At 52.6% G+C, this 21,810-nt stretch overlaps 2 protein-coding genes across 3 annotated transcripts in view; one reads left to right on the top strand and one right to left on the bottom strand.

The window, feature by feature from the left end:
• The first annotated feature begins 1,232 nt into the window (after positions 1-1,232).
• Slc16a8 (solute carrier family 16 member 8) lies at positions 1,233-4,544 on the top strand. Its single transcript, XM_031349254.1, has 5 exons — positions 1,233-1,527; positions 1,652-1,879; positions 2,536-2,679; positions 2,870-3,637; positions 4,056-4,544. The coding sequence occupies exons 2-5, from the start codon at positions 1,666-1,668 to the stop codon at positions 4,406-4,408; spliced, it is 1,479 nt and encodes a 492-aa protein (XP_031205114.1). The 5' UTR covers positions 1,233-1,527; positions 1,652-1,665; the 3' UTR covers positions 4,409-4,544.
• A 1,678-nt stretch (positions 4,545-6,222) lies between these two features.
• Pick1 (protein interacting with PRKCA 1) overlaps positions 6,223-21,810 on the bottom strand; it is a 20,425-nt gene continuing 4,837 nt past the window's right edge. For both annotated transcript variants that reach the window (XM_031349241.1, XM_031349233.1), the window contains exons 4-13: positions 15,607-15,735; positions 13,998-14,064; positions 12,509-12,598; positions 10,798-10,851; positions 10,375-10,437; positions 9,597-9,730; positions 9,192-9,284; positions 8,323-8,373; positions 7,365-7,509; positions 6,223-6,960 (exon numbers count right to left, since the gene is read on the bottom strand). In XM_031349241.1, coding sequence (XP_031205101.1) covers positions 6,689-6,960; positions 7,365-7,509; positions 8,323-8,373; positions 9,192-9,284; positions 9,597-9,730; positions 10,375-10,437; positions 10,798-10,851; positions 12,509-12,598; positions 13,998-14,064; positions 15,607-15,735 — 1,098 coding nt within the window. In that variant the 3' untranslated portion in view covers positions 6,223-6,688. The remainder of the gene's footprint in view (positions 6,961-7,364; positions 7,510-8,322; positions 8,374-9,191; positions 9,285-9,596; positions 9,731-10,374; positions 10,438-10,797; positions 10,852-12,508; positions 12,599-13,997; positions 14,065-15,606; positions 15,736-21,810) is intronic.

The following is a 21,810-nucleotide window of genomic DNA, read 5'->3' as shown; positions in this document are numbered from 1 at the left end:
CCCCCCAGCTTCTGAGCCAGGCGTGCACACACACGGGCGCGGCTGCAGACCCCAGAGGGGGAGGGGAGGCAGCGGCGAGGTCTGGGCTCTAGGCGGTGAGCAGATGAGGGTGGCAAAGTCCCAGGGTTGAGGTTTAATAGTGATGTGTTTGTGTGTCAGGTTGCCCAGGGCTCAGTTGTACTGGCTGGTTTTATACTGTGTGGTTTTGTGAATAGAAGCCCTGACTAAGACACCTTTGGAGAAGGAAACCTCAGGCCAGCCCCTCAGGAACCCCTTTTTTGAGAAGTCTTTAAGGTTACATTAAGACCTTCACCCTCATCCCCCCATCTCTAAATGGTACCCCAAGAAATGGTGCCTGTTCCTCTTAGCTGGCTGAGGACACAGCACCCTTTGTTCAGCCACCCCCTCACAGCCAGGCTCAGGCCTGGATTAGCCTTATCCAAGGGAAGGCAGGAGCCCCTCATGGAATGTGAAGGAGGGGAAGGGAGGTGGGATGGGGGGAAGCAAGAATGCACTGAAGTGACTTGACAGCCTGAGTCTCTCCAGGGAGCCACTGCGCCCCAACCCCAGATTATGACCTCTCCCCCAAGGCAGGGTTTTGTGCCCCATTGGGACCCAGGGAGAGAAAGGGGAGCCTCTACTTGTTGTCCCTTGTCCCGCTGTGTCAGCCCTGCTGGCTCACGGTCACTTGTGCCAGTTCCCTTCCTAGTAAAAGCTTCTTAGCAGGGGTAGGATGAGAGGACTCTAAGCCCCAGGCCTGGGGAAGGAGTTGCCAGCAGGAGTGCAGCCACCATAGCCAAGGCTGCTGGACACTCTCTCTTGGAGCTAGAGGCTGCCCCTCCAGCAGGCCTCAGGAGATGTGAGGCTGAACCCTAAATCCAGAGTCAGGTTCAGGTGAGTGTGTGTGAAGGGCTGACAGGGACCAACTTCTTGTTCTTGTGTTCACAGTCATGCGGTGGGGGGAGGGGGCAGCAGGGAAAGTCAGAACCTGGAACTGGGAGATGGCAGAGTCCTAGGTGTTCCGGAGGAGGGGTCAGGGCTTTCACCCTCCCCACCTGTGGGGGGTGCAGTAAGATTTGTAAACCCACCCCCGCCCAGGGATGGAGAGCCTAGGTTGGCAACTATGGGGCTCAGGTATTTCTCTTACAGCCCCTTGCAAGGTTTCCTCCTCCCCAGGGTTTCAAGGCGCTCGATCAGCCATCCTACTAGTGGGGAAACTGAGGCTCAGCCAGGAGAGACTTGTCCAAGTTACAGGGCAAACTCCTTCCAGAACTGGTTTCAAAATGGACAAAGCACTCTTCATGAGCCAAGGCAACCATTCCCCATTGGTTTAACCACAAGTTATCCCTGGTCTTGGGAACCCTTAGGGACCAGGTGTAGCGCACTTGGGGGCCACAGTAGCTGCTGGCCTCTGGCACTCACTACACCTCTGCCCCTGCTGTCACCAGGTCCCTGGAGGAGAGGAGCCCCGGTGAGGAAACCTCGAAGTCACATCTCCATTCACTCTTCACAGGTCTTTGCAGAAAGGTCGGAAGACTTGGGGGGTGACCTTCCTATCTTGCTGGCGCTATGAACCTGAAAGGGTTCAGTGGGTGTCTTGGGCTATTTTTCTTTGCTTCTCAATCCGTTCTCCACTGTCATTTGTCCCCAGGAGGAGAAGCAGCAATGGGTGCTGGCGGCCCGCGGCGGGGTGCTGGCCCTCCAGATGGTGGCTGGGGCTGGGTGGTGCTGGGCGCCTGCTTTGTGATCACCGGCTTCGCCTATGGCTTCCCTAAGGCTGTGAGCGTCTTCTTCCAAGAGCTCAAGCGCGACTTCGGGGCAGGTTACAGTGACACAGCCTGGGTGTCCTCCATCATGCTGGCGATGCTCTATGGCACGGGTCAGCACTGCCCCAGACAACGTCTCCTGGGGTCCACCATGGGGTTGGGAATCTGGTTGAGCCCAGAGAGGCGCTGCCACCTCCCTGGCTAGCTTGTGGAAGCCCCAGCCCTAGGAAAGAGTGGGAGGGCACATCAACTGAAATGGAGCCTGTTGCTCCATTGCTGTTGCTCCTGTTGCTGCCCTGGGGTGGTTGGGGGGTCCATCCCTGCCAACAGACCTCCACTGGGCTACCTTACCTTGGAGAAGCATTCCAGCTCCCTACTGCCTTCTTGTTGGCTGTGGAGTTTTGGTGGTTGAGTGAGTGGGAGCTTTAAGGAGGTTGGCAATCTGGAGACACCCAGAGAATGAAGAGTAGACGTCACCCTTCCTACTTTGGTTGTGTGTTCTTGAGGGGTAAAGGATGAGCGGTCACAACACAGTCCCACCACACACACACACACACACATATACACAACCTGACTAGTCAAGCTGTGTGACTTCAACCAAAAGCTGTCCTCTGTTTCTGAAGGGGATGAGGAATGTGGAGTAATTACTCCTTCAAGGTCTTTCAGGCCTCAGAGGTACAAAGGCCTGGCGCGTTTTTTTTTTTTTTTTTTTTTTTTTTTTGGAGAGAAGATTGGTCCAACCTGGACGGTGACTCTGTGCTGCCCACAGGCCCTTTGTCCAGCATCCTCGTGACGCGCTTTGGCTGTCGCCCGGTGATGCTAGCCGGTGGGCTGCTGGCTTCAGCGGGCATGATTCTGGCTTCCTTTGCCTCGCGCCTCCTGGAGCTGTACCTGACGGCTGGGGTGCTCACAGGTGAGGGTACCCAGGGTTCTTCCCTGCAGGGGTGTGGGTGCAGGTCGGGTGTCCCTGCTCTTAAGCCCTCAGTTTCCCTCAAAGGGGTGGGCCCCGAGTCGTCTGGCTTAGCATCCCTGGCTCGGGCCCATCCTCCCTGTCGGGGGCCCAGCCCGAACCAACAGCTGGGACCACGCCACCTCGCCCGCAGGCCTGGGCCTGGCTCTCAACTTCCAGCCGTCGCTCATCATGCTGGGGCTCTACTTCGATCGGCGACGGCCCCTGGCCAACGGGCTGGCAGCAGCGGGCAGCCCCGTGTTTCTATCCACGCTGTCGCCGCTCGGGCAGCTGCTGGGGGAGCGCTTCGGCTGGCGCGGTGGCTTCCTGCTGTTTGGTGGCCTCCTGCTGCACTGTTGCGCCTGTGGGGCAGTCATGCGTCCGCCCCCTGGACCCCCACTACGCCAAGACCCCGCGGCCCCCGGTGGTCGGGCTCGTCGGCAGCGGCTGCTGGACGTGACAGTATGCACCGACCGTGCTTTCGTGGTGTACGTGGTCACCAAGTTCCTGATGGCGCTCGGGCTCTTTGTGCCGGCCATCCTGCTGGTGAACTACGCCAAAGACGCGGGCGTGCCTGACACCGAGGCCGCCTTCTTGTTGTCCATTGTGGGCTTCGTGGACATTGTGGCACGACCGGCATGCGGTGCTTTGGCGGGCCTGGCGCGCCTGAGACCCCACGTCCCCTACCTCTTCAGCCTGGCCCTGTTGGCCAATGGGCTCACGGACCTGATTAGCGCGCGTGCGCGCTCCTACGGCACCCTCGTGGCTTTTTGCATCGCCTTCGGTCTCTCCTACGGCATGGTGGGCGCGCTGCAGTTTGAGGTGCTCATGGCGACCGTAGGTGCGCCTCGCTTCCCTAGTGCGTTGGGCCTAGTGCTGCTCGTGGAGGCCGTGGCTGTGCTCATAGGACCGCCCTCTGCCGGTGCGCACCGTAGTAGGAGAGGTGGCCAAGGCTGATTCCTGTTAGTGTACTGCAAACCCTTGACATAACTTCTAAGTAGGAGGGGTTAGGAAGGGACCCTTGCTCGAAAGCCTGGTTGGTGGGCTTCCTCCATAGCTCCTCCTCCAACCAGGGACCAACCACAGCGGGTGAGGAGGGAGAAGCCTTCTTCTCAGACAAATAGCAGACTAGACAGACAGCCTTCTTGGCCATGTCCTTCTCAAGCAGTTAGCATGAAGTCCTTCCGCCTAAGATGGGGGGCTGGGAGGGGGCTAGATCCGGAAGCTTAGCCTGAGTTGTGGTCCCAGAGCTAGCGGGACAGGGCATATGTGCCACCAGTAAGCCCCATCAAAATAGTGGAGAAAGGACCCTGACAGCCTTTGACAACCCATTTCCCTAGGCCGCCTGGTGGATGCACTGAAGAACTACGAGATCATCTTCTACCTTGCTGGCTCTGAAGTGGCCTTGGCAGGAGCCTTCATGGCAGTGACCACCTACTGCTGCCTGCACTGCTCTAAGGGCATCCCATCAGGTCCATCTGCTGAGGGAGGAACCAGTGACACGGAGGACGTGGAGGCTGAGAGGGACTCTGAGCCAATGCCTGCCAGCACTGAGGAGCCTGGCAGCCTTGAAGCTCTGGAGGTGCTGAGCCCCCGGGCTGGATCCCCAAAACCAGAGGAGGAGTCAGCGCCTGAGCTGGGTTACGAGTCTGAGTCTATAGGTGGCCACGAGGCACGAGGCCAGAAGGCATGAAAACGTGGCTTCCTGTTTGGGGGCCTGGTACATGGGAGCCAGCCTGGGGTGATCCCTTGGAAACCCAATCTGTTAGGCCCTGTTCACAGTGAAGCGTGAAGCTGCTGTGGGCTGACAGGAGCGCAAGTTGATAAAGGCCCCCTAAAAGATTTATTGTTTTTGTGCCTCCACCAGAGCTTAGGCCACTTGAGCCTGGGGAGGGTTAAGAGTCTGAGGGGTCTCCCCAAGACCCTTTGAGCTTCGGCAGGAATTGGGGGTAGGGGTCCTAGCCAGAGATACCAGGAGCAGGAGGGGATGCTGTATGCTGAAGCACATCTGGCTGCCACCTGTATGGGAAGCACAGGGTCCAGGGTCATAGTAAGTAGCAGACTTCAGAGTCAGTTCTGGAAAGCATGGGAGCCAGGTAGTCAGCAGATAAGCTTTGGAGCCTCTCAAGGTGTGTGTCCCCTCACTGCCCTGAGCAGTCACCCCTCTACAGGATGCACTCTAGCAATCCAGGATCAAGAACCCATCACTTTTGGTCAGAACACTGTTTCTGCTGTGGGTAGCCTGCTCATCAGTGGCCCTGGCACCTGCTTTCCACCACAGGGATTCATGGCATACAACCTCTCTCAATTAGAAACTCTTGCCTCAGCCAGCCAAGTATGGGATTACAGCATCCGCCACTACACCTAACACATGGCACTTTGACCCATGTGATGAAATCCCTGTCTCACTCCCAATTCCTATCTAGTTAGAGGACCTCAGCAGAGTCACAAATGGCCCCTTCCCAGCTACTGGTCCCAATTGGGCCTCATTTTCTACCCAAGTGGCAGGAAGGTTGGGGGAACCCAGCCAATGACAATGACTCAGTTGACTTACATTCACCTATGGCTCCCCAACTCCAGAAGGGACAGCATCATGTCTAAGCCTCAACAGCGCTTACAAGTGCTACTGTAATCCCTTTACGAATGTTACCTTACTGAATCTCCTAACCACCCAATGAGGTAGAATTTATCCATGCTTCAGACAGGGAAACTGACGCACTAGGAGGGTAGAAATCAGCCCAGGGTCACACAGGGATCATTCCTGGGTCCCAAGCTTTGGGTTTTGGATTTTCCCCTTGTCCACCTACTGGATGCCCCTTCAATGTAGCTAGACTGCGCAGTTGGCCCCCAGGTAGATAGATGGTGAGTCTATCCTCCAGCTTCATGTGGAAATTGTACCAAGGTTTCTACAGGACGGCAGCCCCAAACTACAAGCAAAGGAAGGAGCTTTTCCATTCTGGACCCTGCCACCTCACATATTCCCTTGCCCTTTGTGCTCTCGAGATGGCAATACCCTGTTCTAACAGGCACTTCAGAGTAAGGGTTGCAGTATGAGCTGCACACAGCCAGCCAGACAAAACATAAGGAGGTCAGCATCTCCCTTGTGCCCGGGCTCTGAACTGAACAGGTGTTCCTAGAGCAGCCTGTCTCCCCGCTAGCCCTGATGAACCTTACCAGTGTCTCTTCTGCTCCCTTGCCCAAAGGCTTATTTTACAACCAGGAACACAGAAGGGTAAAGAGTGCTTGGTGACACTGGAAGCAGGTGACAGCCAAGGCTTCAGGACCCAGACCCAAGCTTCAGCTCCCACTGTTCTCAAAATGTGTGGTTCTGAGCAAGATGCTACCCTGAGCCTCTAGACCCCAGAGCTGCTCCTGTAGGCACTGCTAGAGATGAGTGATGAACACAGAGGGAACTGGCTAAGTTTTGTGGCCCACCCTCCCTCATGACCCAGGAGGCAGCTGAGATCTGGCTGCAAAGGGTCTGAGCCATTGCAAGGAGTCCATCCATTCCATCTGGGTTTCTGTTTATTCAATACAGGCCCAGCTTCCAGCCCTTGAGGCTAAGCCAGAAACAAATAAATATAGGCTGCCAAGGTGTGCACGTGGACTCAGAGGGCCGCCCTGGTACACTGGCCCCAGCCTCGGATGTCCACCCGGCTCCCATTCCCTGCACGCTTGGCACCACCAAGCAGGGACAGGTCCTGTGCTCTGCCTGCTCCAGCCCTTTCTCTTTTCTGTCCAAGGCCCAGCTCTCCCTCTAGCTGGGAGGTGGGAAGGAAGGATGGGGGCTAGAGTCCAGGTCCCAGGCTGCAGCCTGGGTTCACTGTTCGAGGACAGAGGAGCAGGGAGGCAGGCGCCCGAGCCAGCAGGCTTTTATGCGCCACTATATGCCTTCGCTGTCCTACAGTGGCCCCGCCCCACTCCCACTTCGGTCCTCCCGCTACCCTGCCCCCAGGTCCACTTGAGGGGGCACTCAGGAGTCACACCAGCTTCTGCCCTTGTCCGTAGGCCCAGTGGCCCCACGTGCGTCCTTGGACACTTCCCTAGCTGCCCCATCCTCCTCATCCTCGTCCTCATCCTCTCCATCAGTGAAGCCGCCTGGGTTAGGGCCATAAGCTAGAGTGGTGTGTGCCAGGTCCACCTCAATGGGGAAGACGTCGGCGTCCCGCAGCACTGCATAGCAGTCATTATAGTACTTGGACATGGTAGAGACGAAGCGCTGCAGCTGGAACACGATGTCCTGGACTGGGACAGGAGGTGAGCAGTCAGGCCCGGTGACTACTTCTTCTCAGGAAAGAGCTGGAGCTGGTTTGCCTTCCCGCTGGGACACTTCCTGAGCCCCAGGCTTAGGAAAGGTACAAAGGGGCACAGCCAAAGGCTTCCTGGCCTGGCCTACTTGGCCACTTAAGTCCTCCAAACTCTTAGCTCAGGAAACAAAGAAGGCTGCCTGAGTGAGCAGATCATAGACCCAAGCTCTGCCCCCAATCCAGCCAGGTTCTAGGTGGACTCGTGCCAGGGCCTGGCCTTGGGGTCTTGGGGAGACTACCCTCTCTGGGCCTCATCTCTGATTTAGGGAGGGAATGGGGCTAAGTGGTAGGAAAGACCACCTAGGGTAGCATGGGCCTCAGGGCCCCCCACATAGCCCTCACCATGCTTCTGGTCCAGCAGCTCCATCTTCTCCAGCACATCTTTGCGCATCTGAGAGAAGCGGGCTCGAGCCTCCTGGCGGCATCGCAGGATCAGGCGGTACTCATAGTTGCCTGTGCTCACTCGGTATAGCGGCTCCCCTAGGGCCTGGGGCAGGCAAGCTTGTCAGCGCCCTTAGGTGAACCTGGGCCTCCCAGGGACAGATGGGGCTGGAAGGCTGTAGGCTGGCCCAGCTCACAGCTATACCACAATGGGCTTTCAGATGCCAGTGATGGTCAAAGCAGTAACTTTGGAGGGAGAAAAATCAACCACAGAAACATGGACACAGCTCACATGAAATAAATAAATACTGGTCAAAGGATGGACCCTGACTGCAAACACAGAACAAAATAGAAACAAATGAACGAAAACCAAAAACAACCAGGGGCTGGAGAGTGGTTCAGTGGTTAAGAATAGTCGTTGTTCTTATAGTGGGTACCAGTGGGTTACCAGTACCCACATGGCCATGCACAACAGTCTGTTGTTTTAGTTCCAACATCCTCTTCTGACTTCCACAGGCACCAGTCACACAAATGGACACACAGACAGACACAGACACACACACACACACACACACACACACACACACACACACCAACCAAACTTTTCTTTTTAAAATCAAAGCATAGTTCAGAAGAGAACTGTTAGCTTTGTCCTATAGGTCCCTCACAAACTTGAGATACCTGACCTAGAGCAAATCCAAGTAATTACCTCATGGCCAACTAGCTGGTACTCCAAGCTAGAGGAACTGGTAGAATAAGTTGATAGCCCCAAAACTCTAGGAACTACAGTCCACCTAAGACCCCAGGATGCCTGACATACCCACCATCTCTGACAGCCCCAAGACCTTCTGAAACAGCAGGGGAAGTAGGCACCCCAAGCCATCCAATGCCACTGTGGACAGGCCCCTTGGGTACTCACAATGCAGCTGTACTCCTCGTCATCCATCTCCTTCACCTTTAGACAGTACGACTGTGGGACGGGATGGGTGAGGCCAGGAAGTCAGTGGCCAGGCTTCCTGGACTCCCAGCCTCCTGTTTCCAGCTTCCCTGCCACTCCTCCCTACGCCCTCAGATCACACAAAGAGAGCAACAATATAGGCCACCAGGTTCAGGACCACTGGGAAAGGCAGGAACCAAGCATGGATGGAGGCCCAGGAAAGGAGGCCAGGGGTAGGAGGCACTCCTCTGGGAGGACACAAAGACCTAAAGGCTTGGGAAATTCAAAAGCAATCAGATTCCAGTCTCAGGAGATGCTCTGGGGATTGGAGGGTGTGGCTCAGTGGGACAGCACTTGCCTAGCATGCATAAGGCTTAAGGTTTTGTCTGAAGTCTAGGAAATGGCTGAAACCAAACCAAAACCCAAAGATGCTGTGTGTGGTGGTGCTGGCCGGACTATAGAGCCTGGCAGCTCCATTAAGACATGCTGCATATAGGCCTACCAAGTCAAGGCTCTAAGAAGAGCTGCAGCAAAAAGCTTGAATACTCAACAGATCATTTTCTTAGCTCCTTTAGCATTAGATCATCATCTAGGACTTAAAACAACCTTCTCCTAACCTAGTCTGAGCTGCTGCTAGAAACGATACAGAATGAGAGGGCCCCTGTGCTCCAGGCTGCCTGGAGCTCCTTGGTGTGGGAATGTAGAGTCTAGGCTCCTCCTGGTTTTCTAGTCAGGCCTTTAATCCCACAGGCCTGACTCAGCTGAGGTCTGGGCCCAGCCTGCCTGCTGGCCTCAGGGCTGGCCTCCAGGGTGGGCTCACCTCAGCTGGCCAGACACTGCAGTCCACTCACCAGGTACTCAAACTTCACATCCAGGTACTTCTTGATGGTGAGGCGTGTATCAGGGATGGCTTTATTGAGGTACGTGTTCAGGTCCGTCAGCATCTGGGAGGTTGGGACAAATGGCACTGATGTGTCATCCCTTCCAGTGGACTTGGGCATGAGCCAAAGGGCACGCATCAAGGTTAGAAGACTATGTCTCATCAGGGACATATTGTGACCCAGCAACAGTACAGTGCTCAAACCAGTCTTGAGTTCAACAGGGACCCAGGATGGCTGTGCCTGCTGGATGGATGGCCACAGAGGTGACAAAGCTAGTGTCTGCATCTGGCACCTGACTCCAGCCCAGAACCCCTCCTGTGCTAGCTATTGCTCCTGCCTTGGCCAGTGGGGCATGCTGTACTCTGAGACACCCACCGGTTTGATGGTTTTCAGTAGCCGAATGCCGAACTTCTCAATGTTGCGGTGTGCATCAGCAAACTTCACGAATGCTTCACTTGCTGCTGGCTGCGGCTCCCGCACCCCAATCACAGAGAACACGTCCCCAAAGGCTGCATGACAAGTATGTCTTGAAGCCTCCACTTGACCCATAGAGGAGCCAGGGGTTTACTGGGCAGCAGGACAGGGGCCTGGCCAGCAGAAAGCTGGGGTCTACATCCAAAGGGGTCATATCTTCAGAGGCTTATGCCATATCCCAAGGAGCTGCATCCTCATTCTAGGCTTACACTCCCAGAGGAGCTGGTTTGTTCCCTCAGAGTGACCAGACAAAACATGAATGGAAATCTACGGTGTTCATGCTAGTTGAGAGCAAAGCACCAGGCTGAGAATCCAGACACCTAGGTCTGAATGCCAGCTCTGCCACCATGAGCTCTGGGAGCACTTCCTGTCTGGACTTCCCTTCCTGGCCTGTAAATAGGGTTGTGTCTCTCTTGCTCACCACGGGACCGAAGAGACCAAACTTAAAGAGCAACTCCCTGCACTGTAAGCAGCAGCTGAGACAGGGCATCGTATGGACCCGATGCTTCATGGTCACTGCCACACCTAGCATCAGACTGGGTCAGAGCAGGGGCTGGTCTTGGTGTGGGGATAAGCAGGGCTCAGAGAGGAAGCTGGCCACACCTCACTGTGAGGTGCTACTGAGTCTTGAGGGATAGGGGTTTGCAGGACCACATGGCATGTCTGGGGACGCCATTACCCCGGTGGGTCTGTGACAGCTCATAAAAAGCCCGTAGGAGATTCTTGGTGTGTTCCGTCATCCCTGTGGGAAGAGATTCAAGTGACAGAAGACAAAGACCCAGGTCAGAGATCACATTGGCCCCCCAGCCTTGCAACCTACCTGAGGTCCCCACTGCGCATTAGGTCCTCAGATTTTTCCCCAATGCCTAGGGATGAAGGCTGAGTTGTCCCTCTATGTGGATCCCATGTGACAGGCAACTGGGATCATGTATGACCCAGTCTCTTAGGGCTCTCTCTGGTAGCACAGAAATTTAAAGGGGTACCTGATACATTTACTGTTCCCCAAGCTTCCTAGGTAGTTCCCCTCCCACTGCCGCTCTCTAAGACAGGGCCCCCAGGGCAGACCAACACTAGGCACTTCTTGGCTGAAACTCCTCCCTACCTTTGTACAGCTCAGCAGTGCGTTCCAGTTCCTCCAGCCGCTTTACCAACCCATCTGTGGAGGTCAAGACCAGGGGCGTCTGTGGGCTCAGGAAGCCAAGGGAGAAGAGCAGCCCTGCAGAGGCCAGCTGGGAAGGGGAGGCTATGAAGAGGCTCTGGCCAGCCTGAGCACGGCGGGCATGGCTCTGGCAGGCCTTGCCTATCCCCTATTCCCTCTGCCTTACTAAAAACTCCTGGATTACACTCCTAAAGCTAGCCAAGGCCTCTTCCCTCACTTGGTCATTTCCTCCCTGAAGCTGACCACCAAGGCCCAATGTGTTGAGGCTCGGCAATCAAAAGCCACTTTGGCTCACCTAATTAAAATTAAAACTCCTATTCCTCTGGAGAGTGACTGGGGCTCCAAGAGCAGCAGAGGACCTCCCCAACTTCGGACATATCCCCACCTGTGGGGATGAAGTACACACACCTCTCACGAGAGGGTGAGGACCTCTAGGCCCCGCCCAGGCCAGGTACTGCAGCCATACTGAGTCACCCTTCTGTATGCTAGGAACACTTAGGTCCCTGGTAACCACTGGCCCCTCTTAGCTTGCACCTTGGGGGCAAGGACCACTTTGCCTATCCTACAGAGAAAGCTAAGGGATGAGGTAGGGCAGCTGGCCTGAAGTTATGCAGCCACGCCTGTCTACACAGAATCCTGCTCTCCGGCTTTGGTGCACTTTGGTGTGGAGTGTCAGGCGGGGTCTTTTAAGCAGGAGGGCTGGGGAGGGACTTCACACAGGCAGAGGCTTTTCTCTGGGCAGGAAAGCTTGCTGTGTGAAGGGCCAGGAGTGGGAGGGTGGGGGGAAGGTGTACACCTCAGAGGTCTTCAGAAGGCTATTGTGGCCCACAGCCTCTACGTCCTGACTCCCTGGAGCATAAGCACGTGGCCAGCAGGCAGTTGTTTTTAGCTGGGTCATGGGACATCATGACAGCTTCAATTTTAGAAATCCTATTTACAGCTAGGGAAATTGCAAGGTTCGGGGGAAACAACAACCAGTTCTAATTTCATCTCAATGCATGGTGACTACAGTAACAAGGATTTATAGGCACCACGAGGCTGAAAATAGCAGCCGCCACTTTGTACCCTATTTGGAACATGCTCAGGCCCCACCCCCATTCTCCCAGCCAATAGACCGTGTGCCCAGCTGAGCCCACAGTTTATATGGGTATTTTTATCTTCCCGAGTACATGCATAGCACTGCTATTTATAAGCATAGGCTGGTGATGGCAGGAGCAGGACCACGGGTTCCATCAGCCTCCCGGGGAGACATCCAGTTCGTGTGTAAAGTGCCTTGCCTGCACATGGCTTCTCTGAGCACAGGCAGAGGAAGTGGAGAAAGGACAGCAGCGCCACCTCCTGGTCAAGGGCAAGACTGAGGAGGACAGCACAGAGCAGGACAAGTGTGGGCTATAGAGAGCATGCAGGCAGTGGGGTGGGGCTCACGCTGGCCAGGCATCCAAGCTGGAAGGGAGACCTAGCCTCCCAAGTCTGTGCTACACCCCACCCTTGGTAGTGACCTAAAAGCCACAGCTGACAGCTGTAGTAGTTCTTGGGGAGCTGAAGAGGATCCCAGGGAATAGAAGTGTGACCTGGCTGTCCACAGAGGCAGATGGATGCTATCAGGCCCATTAGCTTGATGGGAGCTGAGCCAGTGGGTGGAAGGAGGACTTACCATTACACAGAATGGCGCGGCTTAGGCCCAGGGCATCAGCTGTGCCTGAACTCATGTTTTCTACCAGCCGGTGCTTGACTTTCTTCAACACTGGGGCAGGAGAAAGGGCCAATGAGTCTGCTGCTGGTCGGGCCCTCTAGGCCGAGCCCCATCACTGCTGCCTCACTGAGTGTGCCAGTAGGTAGAAGAAGACAAGGCTAGGCTTGGTGCTTGGAGCAGTTAGGAAGCAAGGGATCACAGCAGTCTATCCTGGGCTACTTGTCCTATTCACCCCCACTCGAGGAAGTGCTTAGCACAAAGACTGTGACCTGCTCTCCGCTACTGGTGTCAGTGAGGACCCAGAGCTTGTGTGGACAAAGCACTGGCACACAGGCCAGACAGAGAAGGCCTTATCCCACCTCACTTCTACCCAGCATGAGATGAGCTATGCCAAGGTACGGGCTCTCCAGCTGGTTACCTCAGAACAGTGGGCCTCACTAAGTGCCACTGGCTGGTCACTCCATGTAACCAGCTAAGATCTTAGAGGAGGTCCTGGGCTAGAACCAAAGTGCTCAATAACAAGAATATCAGACCAGGGAGGTGGCACACACCTTTAATCTCAGAACTCAGGAGGCACAGACATGGGGATCTCGAGTTCACAGCCAGCCTGGTCTACAGAGCACGTTCTAGGACAGCCAGGGCTACACAGAAAAACCACTGGTGAGCTCATTTGTCCTAAAGGGCTATGGGCTGTGAGTATGGGTTTATCTGGGTGTTCTGCCAGGAGACTGCCAAGCCTCATGTCTCACACTTTGCCATGTGATTGCTCCAAAGGAGCCGGCAGCTGCAGAAGCAACATCTTGCCCTTCTAGCCACAGGCGAGTTGCCAAATAGCACACTGTGATGGTCTGAATATAGGCACAGCCCCCATAGACTCATGTGTTTGAATGCTTGACCCACTATTAGAAGTGTGGCCTTGATGGGGTAGTGGGTCACTGTAGGGACAGTCCTGGAGGTATCTTATGCCCAACACTATGCCAGTCTCCTGCTGCTGCTATCAGATCAAGATATAGAACTCTCCGCTCCTCCAGCACCATGAATGCCTGGACACTGTCATGCTTCCCCACCATGATGATGATGATGATGATGATGGACTGAACCTCTAAAACTGTAAGCCAGCCCCAAATAAATGTTTGCCTTTGTAAGCGTTGCCTTGGTCATGGTGTCTGCTCACAGCAATAAAGCCCTGTCTAAGACACACACACAGATTGCACCATGTCTTCCTGAAAGTACACAGCAGGAGAGGCCATAGAGGAGAGGGACTGAAATTGGACATGACACACAGGTCAAGGTCTGGTAGTGGAGGGTGTAAAATACAGGGCAGTGAGCATGCAGGCCAGGGGCCTGTGAACAGCCACAAGGAGAGCACCTGGCTCCTCCCAGCCTTTTGGATTAGCTTGGACAGAAAAAGCCAGAGCCCCTGGCACATGGCTGCTCTGGCCTGTCTTACCAATGTCCAGGGACATGCCCTGCTTAGGGTCCGCCTGCAGCTTGTTGTAATGGATGGTCACCTCCCCCTACAAGAGCAGCACAGACACAATCAGGACAGTGGCCCCCTGTCTCCAGCCCCCCAGAAACTACTTTCTAAATGTCTAGCTCTAGTGCATCAACCAGAAGGAAAGGACCAGGGCTTCTCAGGGGCCAGGAGGAAAGGTAGAGTGACTTGGGGATTTAGTCCCATGTTCTAGTGACTGCTCAGGAAAGGGCATCTGCACATGGGAGGCCACCATGGTCACTCTAGTCCTTGAAATCCTAAGGCCTTTGAGACTGGGACTGAATCTACTCACATCAAACTCGGACTGAAAAACTTACATCCATAGAACAGACAAAGTGAGCCAACATGGTCAGTCAGAGGTAGGGTGTGAAGGGTCCTGGAACTGACATGGTCCTGAGCTCTGAGCCCCTCTTTGGTCTGCCTGGTGCTTAAAGAGGCACTGGGGGGTGGGCTACAGAGGTAACCCCTTGGTTCTTAGTGAGAACTAAGTACCAGGATGACTTAGGAACAGGATAAGAGTGTGACAAAGAAAGCCAGAGCAATGCCTGTCTGAGTGGAAGCAAGATGGGGACAGTGGGGGCTGAAGAGATGGCTCAGTGGTTAAGATTAAGAGCACTTGGTACTCCTGCAGAGGACCTAGGTTCAGTTCTCAGCACCCACATTGTGGTTCACAACCATCTGGAACTCCAAGCCAGGGAATCTGATGACCTCTTCTGACCTCTGAGGGCAGCAAGTACACATGTGGTGGTGCACATACACACTTCCAGACAAAAAACACATAAAACAAATTCAAATTTCAATACACACGCACACGCACACACATACACAAATATATATGTGGCAGCGGACAGTAAGGGCTGGTTCTGGAGCCTTGGAGGGTGCCAATGGGAAGGGGAGAGTACTGGTCTGGCTAGGGTTTGAGGCCTTAGGCTCTGGGCCCAAGTCTACACAAGCTGAATCCCACCCTTGACCCTGGGACTGCCTATCCTGTGTCTCTGCACTCCTTCATGTGGCTCTCTAGGCAGTGTCCCAAGGGTGTCCAGTGGCTGAACTACCAGGGAACAGCAAGCAGGCCGTGTTTCTTTTGTGAGTGACAAGGACTCAGCACAGAGCAAGGGTTTCAGTGGAACATCTAGGGTGGGGAACAAGCAGGTGGAAAGGATGTGGGCTGCATGTGGACCAGAAATTCCTGAGCTCAGGGTTCTCCATAGTCTGAAGTCCTTGGAGAACTTGGGAAGTAGCCCCTCCCACAAAACTCTAGGGCAAACATGGCCCAGCTGTGGTCACTAGAGTCTACTGTCCCAGTGAAGTCACTGTTGGCATCTAGTGCCTCTGTAGCCCCAAGCAGGGACATCATAGCTCATCTGAGTGGTCAGCATCTCTGGGAGCTCAGAGGAACCCAGGGGTCCAGGAGACTGGGGTGTGTCCCTCATACTGCTGTATAAATAATAGGCAGTGAACCCTAAGCCTGCTAGGCCCCTGACAGCCTGGGTGGCTCAGCAGGGACCTGACAGCCTGTGTCTTGTACTCCAGAACAAGCTTCCAGCTTTCAGAACCATCTTACCTTCACCTCCTGAATCATCTTCGCCACCTCTACCTTGGTTTTTCCTTTGATTGATCTGCCATTGACCCCAGTGATCTCATCACCAGCTGCCACAGTGCCATCCAAGGCTGCAGGTGTGTTGTCAAATACCTGCAGATGTGTAGGAAGTAGGAGAACAATGGAGTGGAACTTGGGACCTCAGCAGGCCCTCCCTCCACCTCAGGTAGTACCAGCAAAGGCAAGAGAAAATCTCTCCACTCTTGGGAGGGGGACAGAAGACAGGCTGTGAATGCCAACAGCCCAGACTTTCCCAATGGGAACCCAGTGGGCCTCACAACTCCTACAGCTAGCTGCCTTCCACTGTCGGCATCTCTTGGACTTTCTGACAGTGTTTAATAATTCTAGCAACTACTCTGGTCTCCAGAGAACAGCCCAGGGTTACTCTAAGGCCCCTATGCCTGTGAGCCCTTTTCATAGTTCCTTCAATGGGCCTTGTGCTCATTGGCTGTGAGATGGAGTTTCTGTCAAAGATGATCTGTTCATTGATAACTTTGGAGACAGCATTGGAGCACACACAAAGACTGGGAGACACAGACAAAGATGCAGGGAGCGCAAACAAGAGACACAGGATCCACACACAGATATAGGGGGCACACACAGAAATAGGGTTCATATACACAGACATGGGGTCCAAACAGATGCAGGGGGCATACAGACATAGGATCTACACATAAAATGCAGGGAGCACACAGACATGGGGTTCACACACAGAGGCAGGAGGTACACACAAATGGAGCAGCACAAACTAGATCAGAGAAGAACTACAGCAACATCAAACTGACCAGCAGTGATTCTCTACCTCTCAGCTGGTTCTGAGACAGGTCTGACTATGTAGCTCAGGTTGGCCTTGAACTAGCAAACTTCCTAACTCAGCCTCCCAATAACATGAGCCACCATGTGTGGCTCCTGTTTCTAATCTAGTTTCTAAATCTTCTAAAAAAGCCATGTCTAAAGGACACCTCATGTTTGTTTACAGTGTTACACGAGAAGATGAAGTGAAGGTAAACATTTATCAGCTTTCAGATCACATTACAAACACTACAAGCAGTGGTGTGGGGGGCAATGGGAACTCTGGCACACTGCTGAGAGAAGCAGACACAAGCAGACAGAGGGGTGCTGGCGGTGGCTGCTTTGACTGTCAGCAGAAGCAGATAGAGCCCGCTGAAGCACCTCGAGTACATTTCCTGAGAGAATGGACTGAGGGAAGAAGCCTGCCCTGAACATGGGAAATACGATGGAACCAAAACGAGAGCTTCCTCCCCTCCTTCCAAGTTTCCTGAAGATGCTGTCACTGCAATGATTTTGCCCAGCACAGGAAAGAGGGCCTAGGGAGGTGAGGTCATTGCCATGACTAAGAAAGACTAAGCATGGTCTGCAGGAAAAATTAGAGTAGTTGGGAGGTACAGGCTAGAGCAGCCCCAGGTGTGGCATACTTATCCCAGGGGACAGTCCTGGTGGACAACAGACTGGGACAATGGACTGCCGTGCGGACCCTGAAGAACTGATCCCAGGGGATAGTCCTGGAGGACAACAGACTGCTGTGTGGACTCTGAAGAACTGATCCCAGGGGACAGTCCTGGTGGACAACAGACTGGGACAACGGACTGCCGTGTAGACCCTGAAGAACTGATCCCAGGGGACAGTCCTGGGGGACAACAGACTGCTGTGTAGACGTGAAGACTGCTTCAGATGGGATCAAGGGAAAGAATGTATCCAGAGTTGTTCTGTGTCCTGAGACTGTGTAGGCTGAGCTTCAAGTGTTGGATGGACTGATTATCCAGTGGCTGGATTTCAAGCCAGCTTGTGGATGTCACTGGCTAGTCAGTCAGGTTTATGGTAAAAACTTAACTGTAGAGTAGGAGGGTCTGGAAAATATATTTGCCCAGAAAATAAACTGGTGCTTAAATGATTCTATCACTAAGCTGGGTGTGGTGGCACATGCCTTTAATACAAACACTGAGTCAGAGGCTGGTAGGTATCTGTGACCAGGCCAGCCAGAACTACACAGACAGAACTTGTTTCAAAAATAAACTAATTGATTAAAATAAACCTAAAAAGAAAGATTATGCCATTAAACAGCTGGGAAGCAGGGAGGATGCTCTGGTGACATCTAAGGTTGGACCCCAGCTGTGCTAGCTGGTTTATGTCAACTTGGCACAAGGTAGAGCTTTCTGAAGAGAGGGAACCTCAGTTCCTGGAGAAAATGCCTCCAGCACAGTGGGCTGCAGGTAAGCCGTGGGGCAACAATTCTCAGCCTATGGGCTGACAACCCTTCCGAAGCTGTATATCAGATAACCTGCATTTCAGATATGTATGTTATTACATTATAGAGATTCATAACAGTAGATAAATTATAGTTATGAAGTAGCAGCAAAATCACTTTATGATTGAGGGTCACTATGAATGAGGAAATGTATTAAAGGATCACAGCATTAGGAAGGTTTAGAACCACTGCTGTAAGGATTTTCTTAATTCAGGATAGATGTGGGAGGCCCCAGGCCATTGTGAGTGGTGCCACTGGGCTGGTGGTCCTGGTTTCTATAAGAAAGCAGGCTGAATGCTGGGCAGTGGTGCCACATGCCTTTAATCCCAGCACTTGGGAGGCAGAGGCAGGCGGATTTCTGAGTTCAAGTCCAGCCTGGTCTACAAAGTCAGTTCCAGGACAGCCAGGGATACCCAGAGAAACCTTGTCTCCAAAAACAAAAAAAAAAGAAAAGAAAAGAAAAAGAGAGCTCAAGGCACCCTTCTGGCAAGAACTTCCCAGGAATGTGGTCCCTGGAGGTTGGTATCTGCTATCATCCACACAATGCTGGTTTTGTAGGTCTATAAACTGCAACAGGGAGGCATGGAAGTTTTCAAAGGAAGCTTGGTCATTGTGACAGGATTGGAATTCTGGCAGGCAGACCCTGAGAGGGCAGTGTGAGGATCACGCTGAAGATGCACTGGAAACGCCAGATGTTAAAGACATCAGAATATGAAGCATCTGCTGAGACAGTTATAGGCAGGAAGCAGAGCACCTCAAAGAGAAGCCCTCTGGGCTACGAATGGCAAGGTCGTAGGGCAAGGCTGCCCAAGCCCCGTGGAGTACAGATCATGCCACCACACGCCATAGACACCAGCCATAGAGCTGCAGCACTAATGCTCGTACTGCGGACTTAGTGCGTCTCCGTCTGTGTGCCTCCCTCCTGGAATAGGGTGTGTATTGTGGGGTAGGATATCTCAGTGGCATGGAATAGGGTGTGTATTATGGGGTAGGATATCTCAGCGGCATGAAATAGGGTGTGTATTGTGGGGTAGGATATCTCAGGGGCATGGAATAGGTGTGTATTGTGGGGTAGGATATCTCAGCAGCATGGAATAGGGTGTGTATTGTGGGGTAGGATATCTCAGCGGCATGGAATAGGGTGTGTATTGTGGGGTAGGATATCTCAGGGGCGTGGAATAGGGTGTTTACTGTGGGGTAGGATATCTCAGGGGCACGCGAACACGACTTTTATCCAATTTTACAGAAGCGCACAGCTAAGGGTTTGCTTTTCATCTCAGAACAAACTTTGAACTTGGGTTGTTGTTTTGTTTTTAAGAACATTGAAGCTGGGCAGTAATGGTGCACATCTTTTAATCCCACTGGGGAGACAGAGGTAGGTGATCTCTCTGAGTTTGAGGTCAATGTGTCTACAGAGTGAGTTCCAGGACAGCCAGGACAACACAGTGAAACCCTGTCTCTAAAAAGAAAAAAAAAAGTGCGAATACATATACACACATATGTATATATATTTGCATATATATAGAATCCTAACACTGGGAGATAAAGGTGTCGATCAGACTTCAATGTCATCCTCAGCTAATGGCAAGTTCAAAGCCAGTCTGAGCTCTTGAAAGCCTGGCTCAAAACAAAGCAAGGGTCATTAAGATGGCACTTGCTGCCATGCCTGACAATCTAAATTTGATTTCATACAACCCAAGTAGTAGGAGAGGGCCAATTACAAGCTGTTGTCTGACTTCTACCCGTGTGCCATAGCATGTGTCCACACACATATAAAAGAGAAATTAAAGCAAAACCAAGACTATGGGAATCTGTATAGACGGCTGATAGCACTTGGACACACTTGGCATTGTAAGATGGATATGAACCTTTCAAGGTCAGAATGGATGCTGTAGTTCAAGGTGGGTATCAAGCTGACAAGATCTTGACAGTCCACTTTGAGAAGCACATCCTGCTGTCACCCTGTGTGTGTCTGTGAGGTTGTTTCCATTAAGGAAGGCATGCGACTTCAGGCAGCACCATCCCGTAGGCTGGAGCTGGACAGGGAAGGGAAAGGCAGCCAGTACAGTGCAGCCATGCGCCTGCTCTCTAGGTTCCTCCAGTGTGACTGCTCAGCCATGCGCTCCCTGCACTGATGGACAGAACCCGTGAAAGTAGCCAAGATATAGCTCCCCCTTAGCTATTCCTCTCAGGCATCTAGCCACAGCCGTGAACAGGGTCCGTACTGTCGGAGAAGATGCCAGTACTAAGATGTCAGTACTACTCAATGCAACCTGCAGCCACAGAGAGCTTCCGGACAAAATCCCAGGGACATTTTTATGGGCAGAAAAATTCTAAAAATCTAAATCCTAAAATTCATATAGAATATCAAGGAACTTTGAAAGGCCAAAATAATCTTAAGAAAAAAAATAAAGCTGGAAAACTCACACTTCTTGATTTCAAATTTTCCTACAAAGCTAGTGTCATTAAAACAGTGTGGTGCTGGCAGAGGGGACAGGAGATCTAGAAACAAAGCCATGAACATGTGGACAAGTGACCGGCAGGAGTGCTGGGAACAGTGAAAGACAAAGTCAGCCTGGGAAAAGCACCACCCACAGGCAGGAACACGGGAACTTACCTCAGAACAGGGCAAAAGGAACTACACCACGATACACTCTAACCTCACAGTAAGCAAGACAAACCCCAATTCCACCTACAAGACCCCCTAGAATAGTCAAGGCCACAGAGACAGAGAAGACCACGGGAGCTTCGGGAGCTGAGGAGAGCATGACAGTGAGTTCATGTCCAGTCTCACTTTCCAAAGGCCACTTTCTGAGGACCAGCACAGCTGAACAGAGTTTATGATGCCTGAGACACAGGGATGACCAGTTTCTCAAAGGCTTGATGGATAAGAATAAGTCACATATAAGCAAAGGTCCCAATAAGAAAGACACATGGTAATGACAGTGGAAAATGGAATGATACCATGAAATTTCTAACCAAAGCCAGTGAGACAGATGCTCAGTAGGAAAAGGGCACAGGTTAAGCCTGGTGGTCTAGTTCAACCTCCCCAAGATTCACATGGTGGAAGGTGATCTAGTTCAATCTCCCCAAGATTCACATGGTGGAAGGTGATCTAGTTCAATCTCCCCAAGATTCACACGGTGGAAGAAGAGAACCAACTCCTACAAGCTGTCTGCCCTCTAACCTCCACACATGTTCATGACACAAGAGCCCCTCCACTAAATAAGTGGATTTAAAAAAAATCTTTATTAATTAGTTGATGTTTTGAGGCAAGGTCTCTCTACATAGCCCTGGCCTATCCAACAATTCACTATGAAGACCAAGATGGTCTTGAACTCACAATCTGCCTGCCTCTTCCTCCCAAGTGCTGGGATTAAAGAAGTAAAATACCAAACCCAGCCTTAAAATCTTTATTTATTTAAGTAATAAAAATTAGGAGTAGAAAGATGACTCGGTAGTTAAGAATACTCCCTGTTCTTATATAGTTTAGCTCCCAGCACCCACATGGTGGCTCAAAGCATGTAACTCCAGTTCCAGGGGATCTGATGCCCTCTTCTAACCTCCATGAGCACCAGGCATATAGATGGTATATAGACATACATGCTGGCAAAGCATTCAACACACAAATTAATCTAAATATAAACAATTTCAAAATTTCTAATAGAAATTTATTTCTAAACCTAGTATTATTTTTAAGTGTAGGGGACGGACCCAGGGCCTCAGTAGGCATGTGCCCTACCCACTGAGCCATTCCAGCTCTTTGACCTTCATTCCTGAACCTGAGATCACATTAACTTTGAGGAATAAGGGACCGACACTGATGAGAAATTAAAAGGAGGTCTCAGAGGCAGGCGGATTTCTGAGTTCGAGTCCAGCCTGGTCTACAGAGTGAGTTCCAG

Source organism: Mastomys coucha, unplaced genomic scaffold (genome assembly GCF_008632895.1).
Source record: "Mastomys coucha isolate ucsf_1 unplaced genomic scaffold, UCSF_Mcou_1 pScaffold11, whole genome shotgun sequence".
Classification (NCBI taxonomy): domain Eukaryota; kingdom Metazoa; phylum Chordata; class Mammalia; order Rodentia; family Muridae; genus Mastomys; species Mastomys coucha.
The sequence above is the reverse complement of the archived record's forward strand: the minus strand, read 5'-3'. Positions and strand labels throughout refer to the sequence as shown.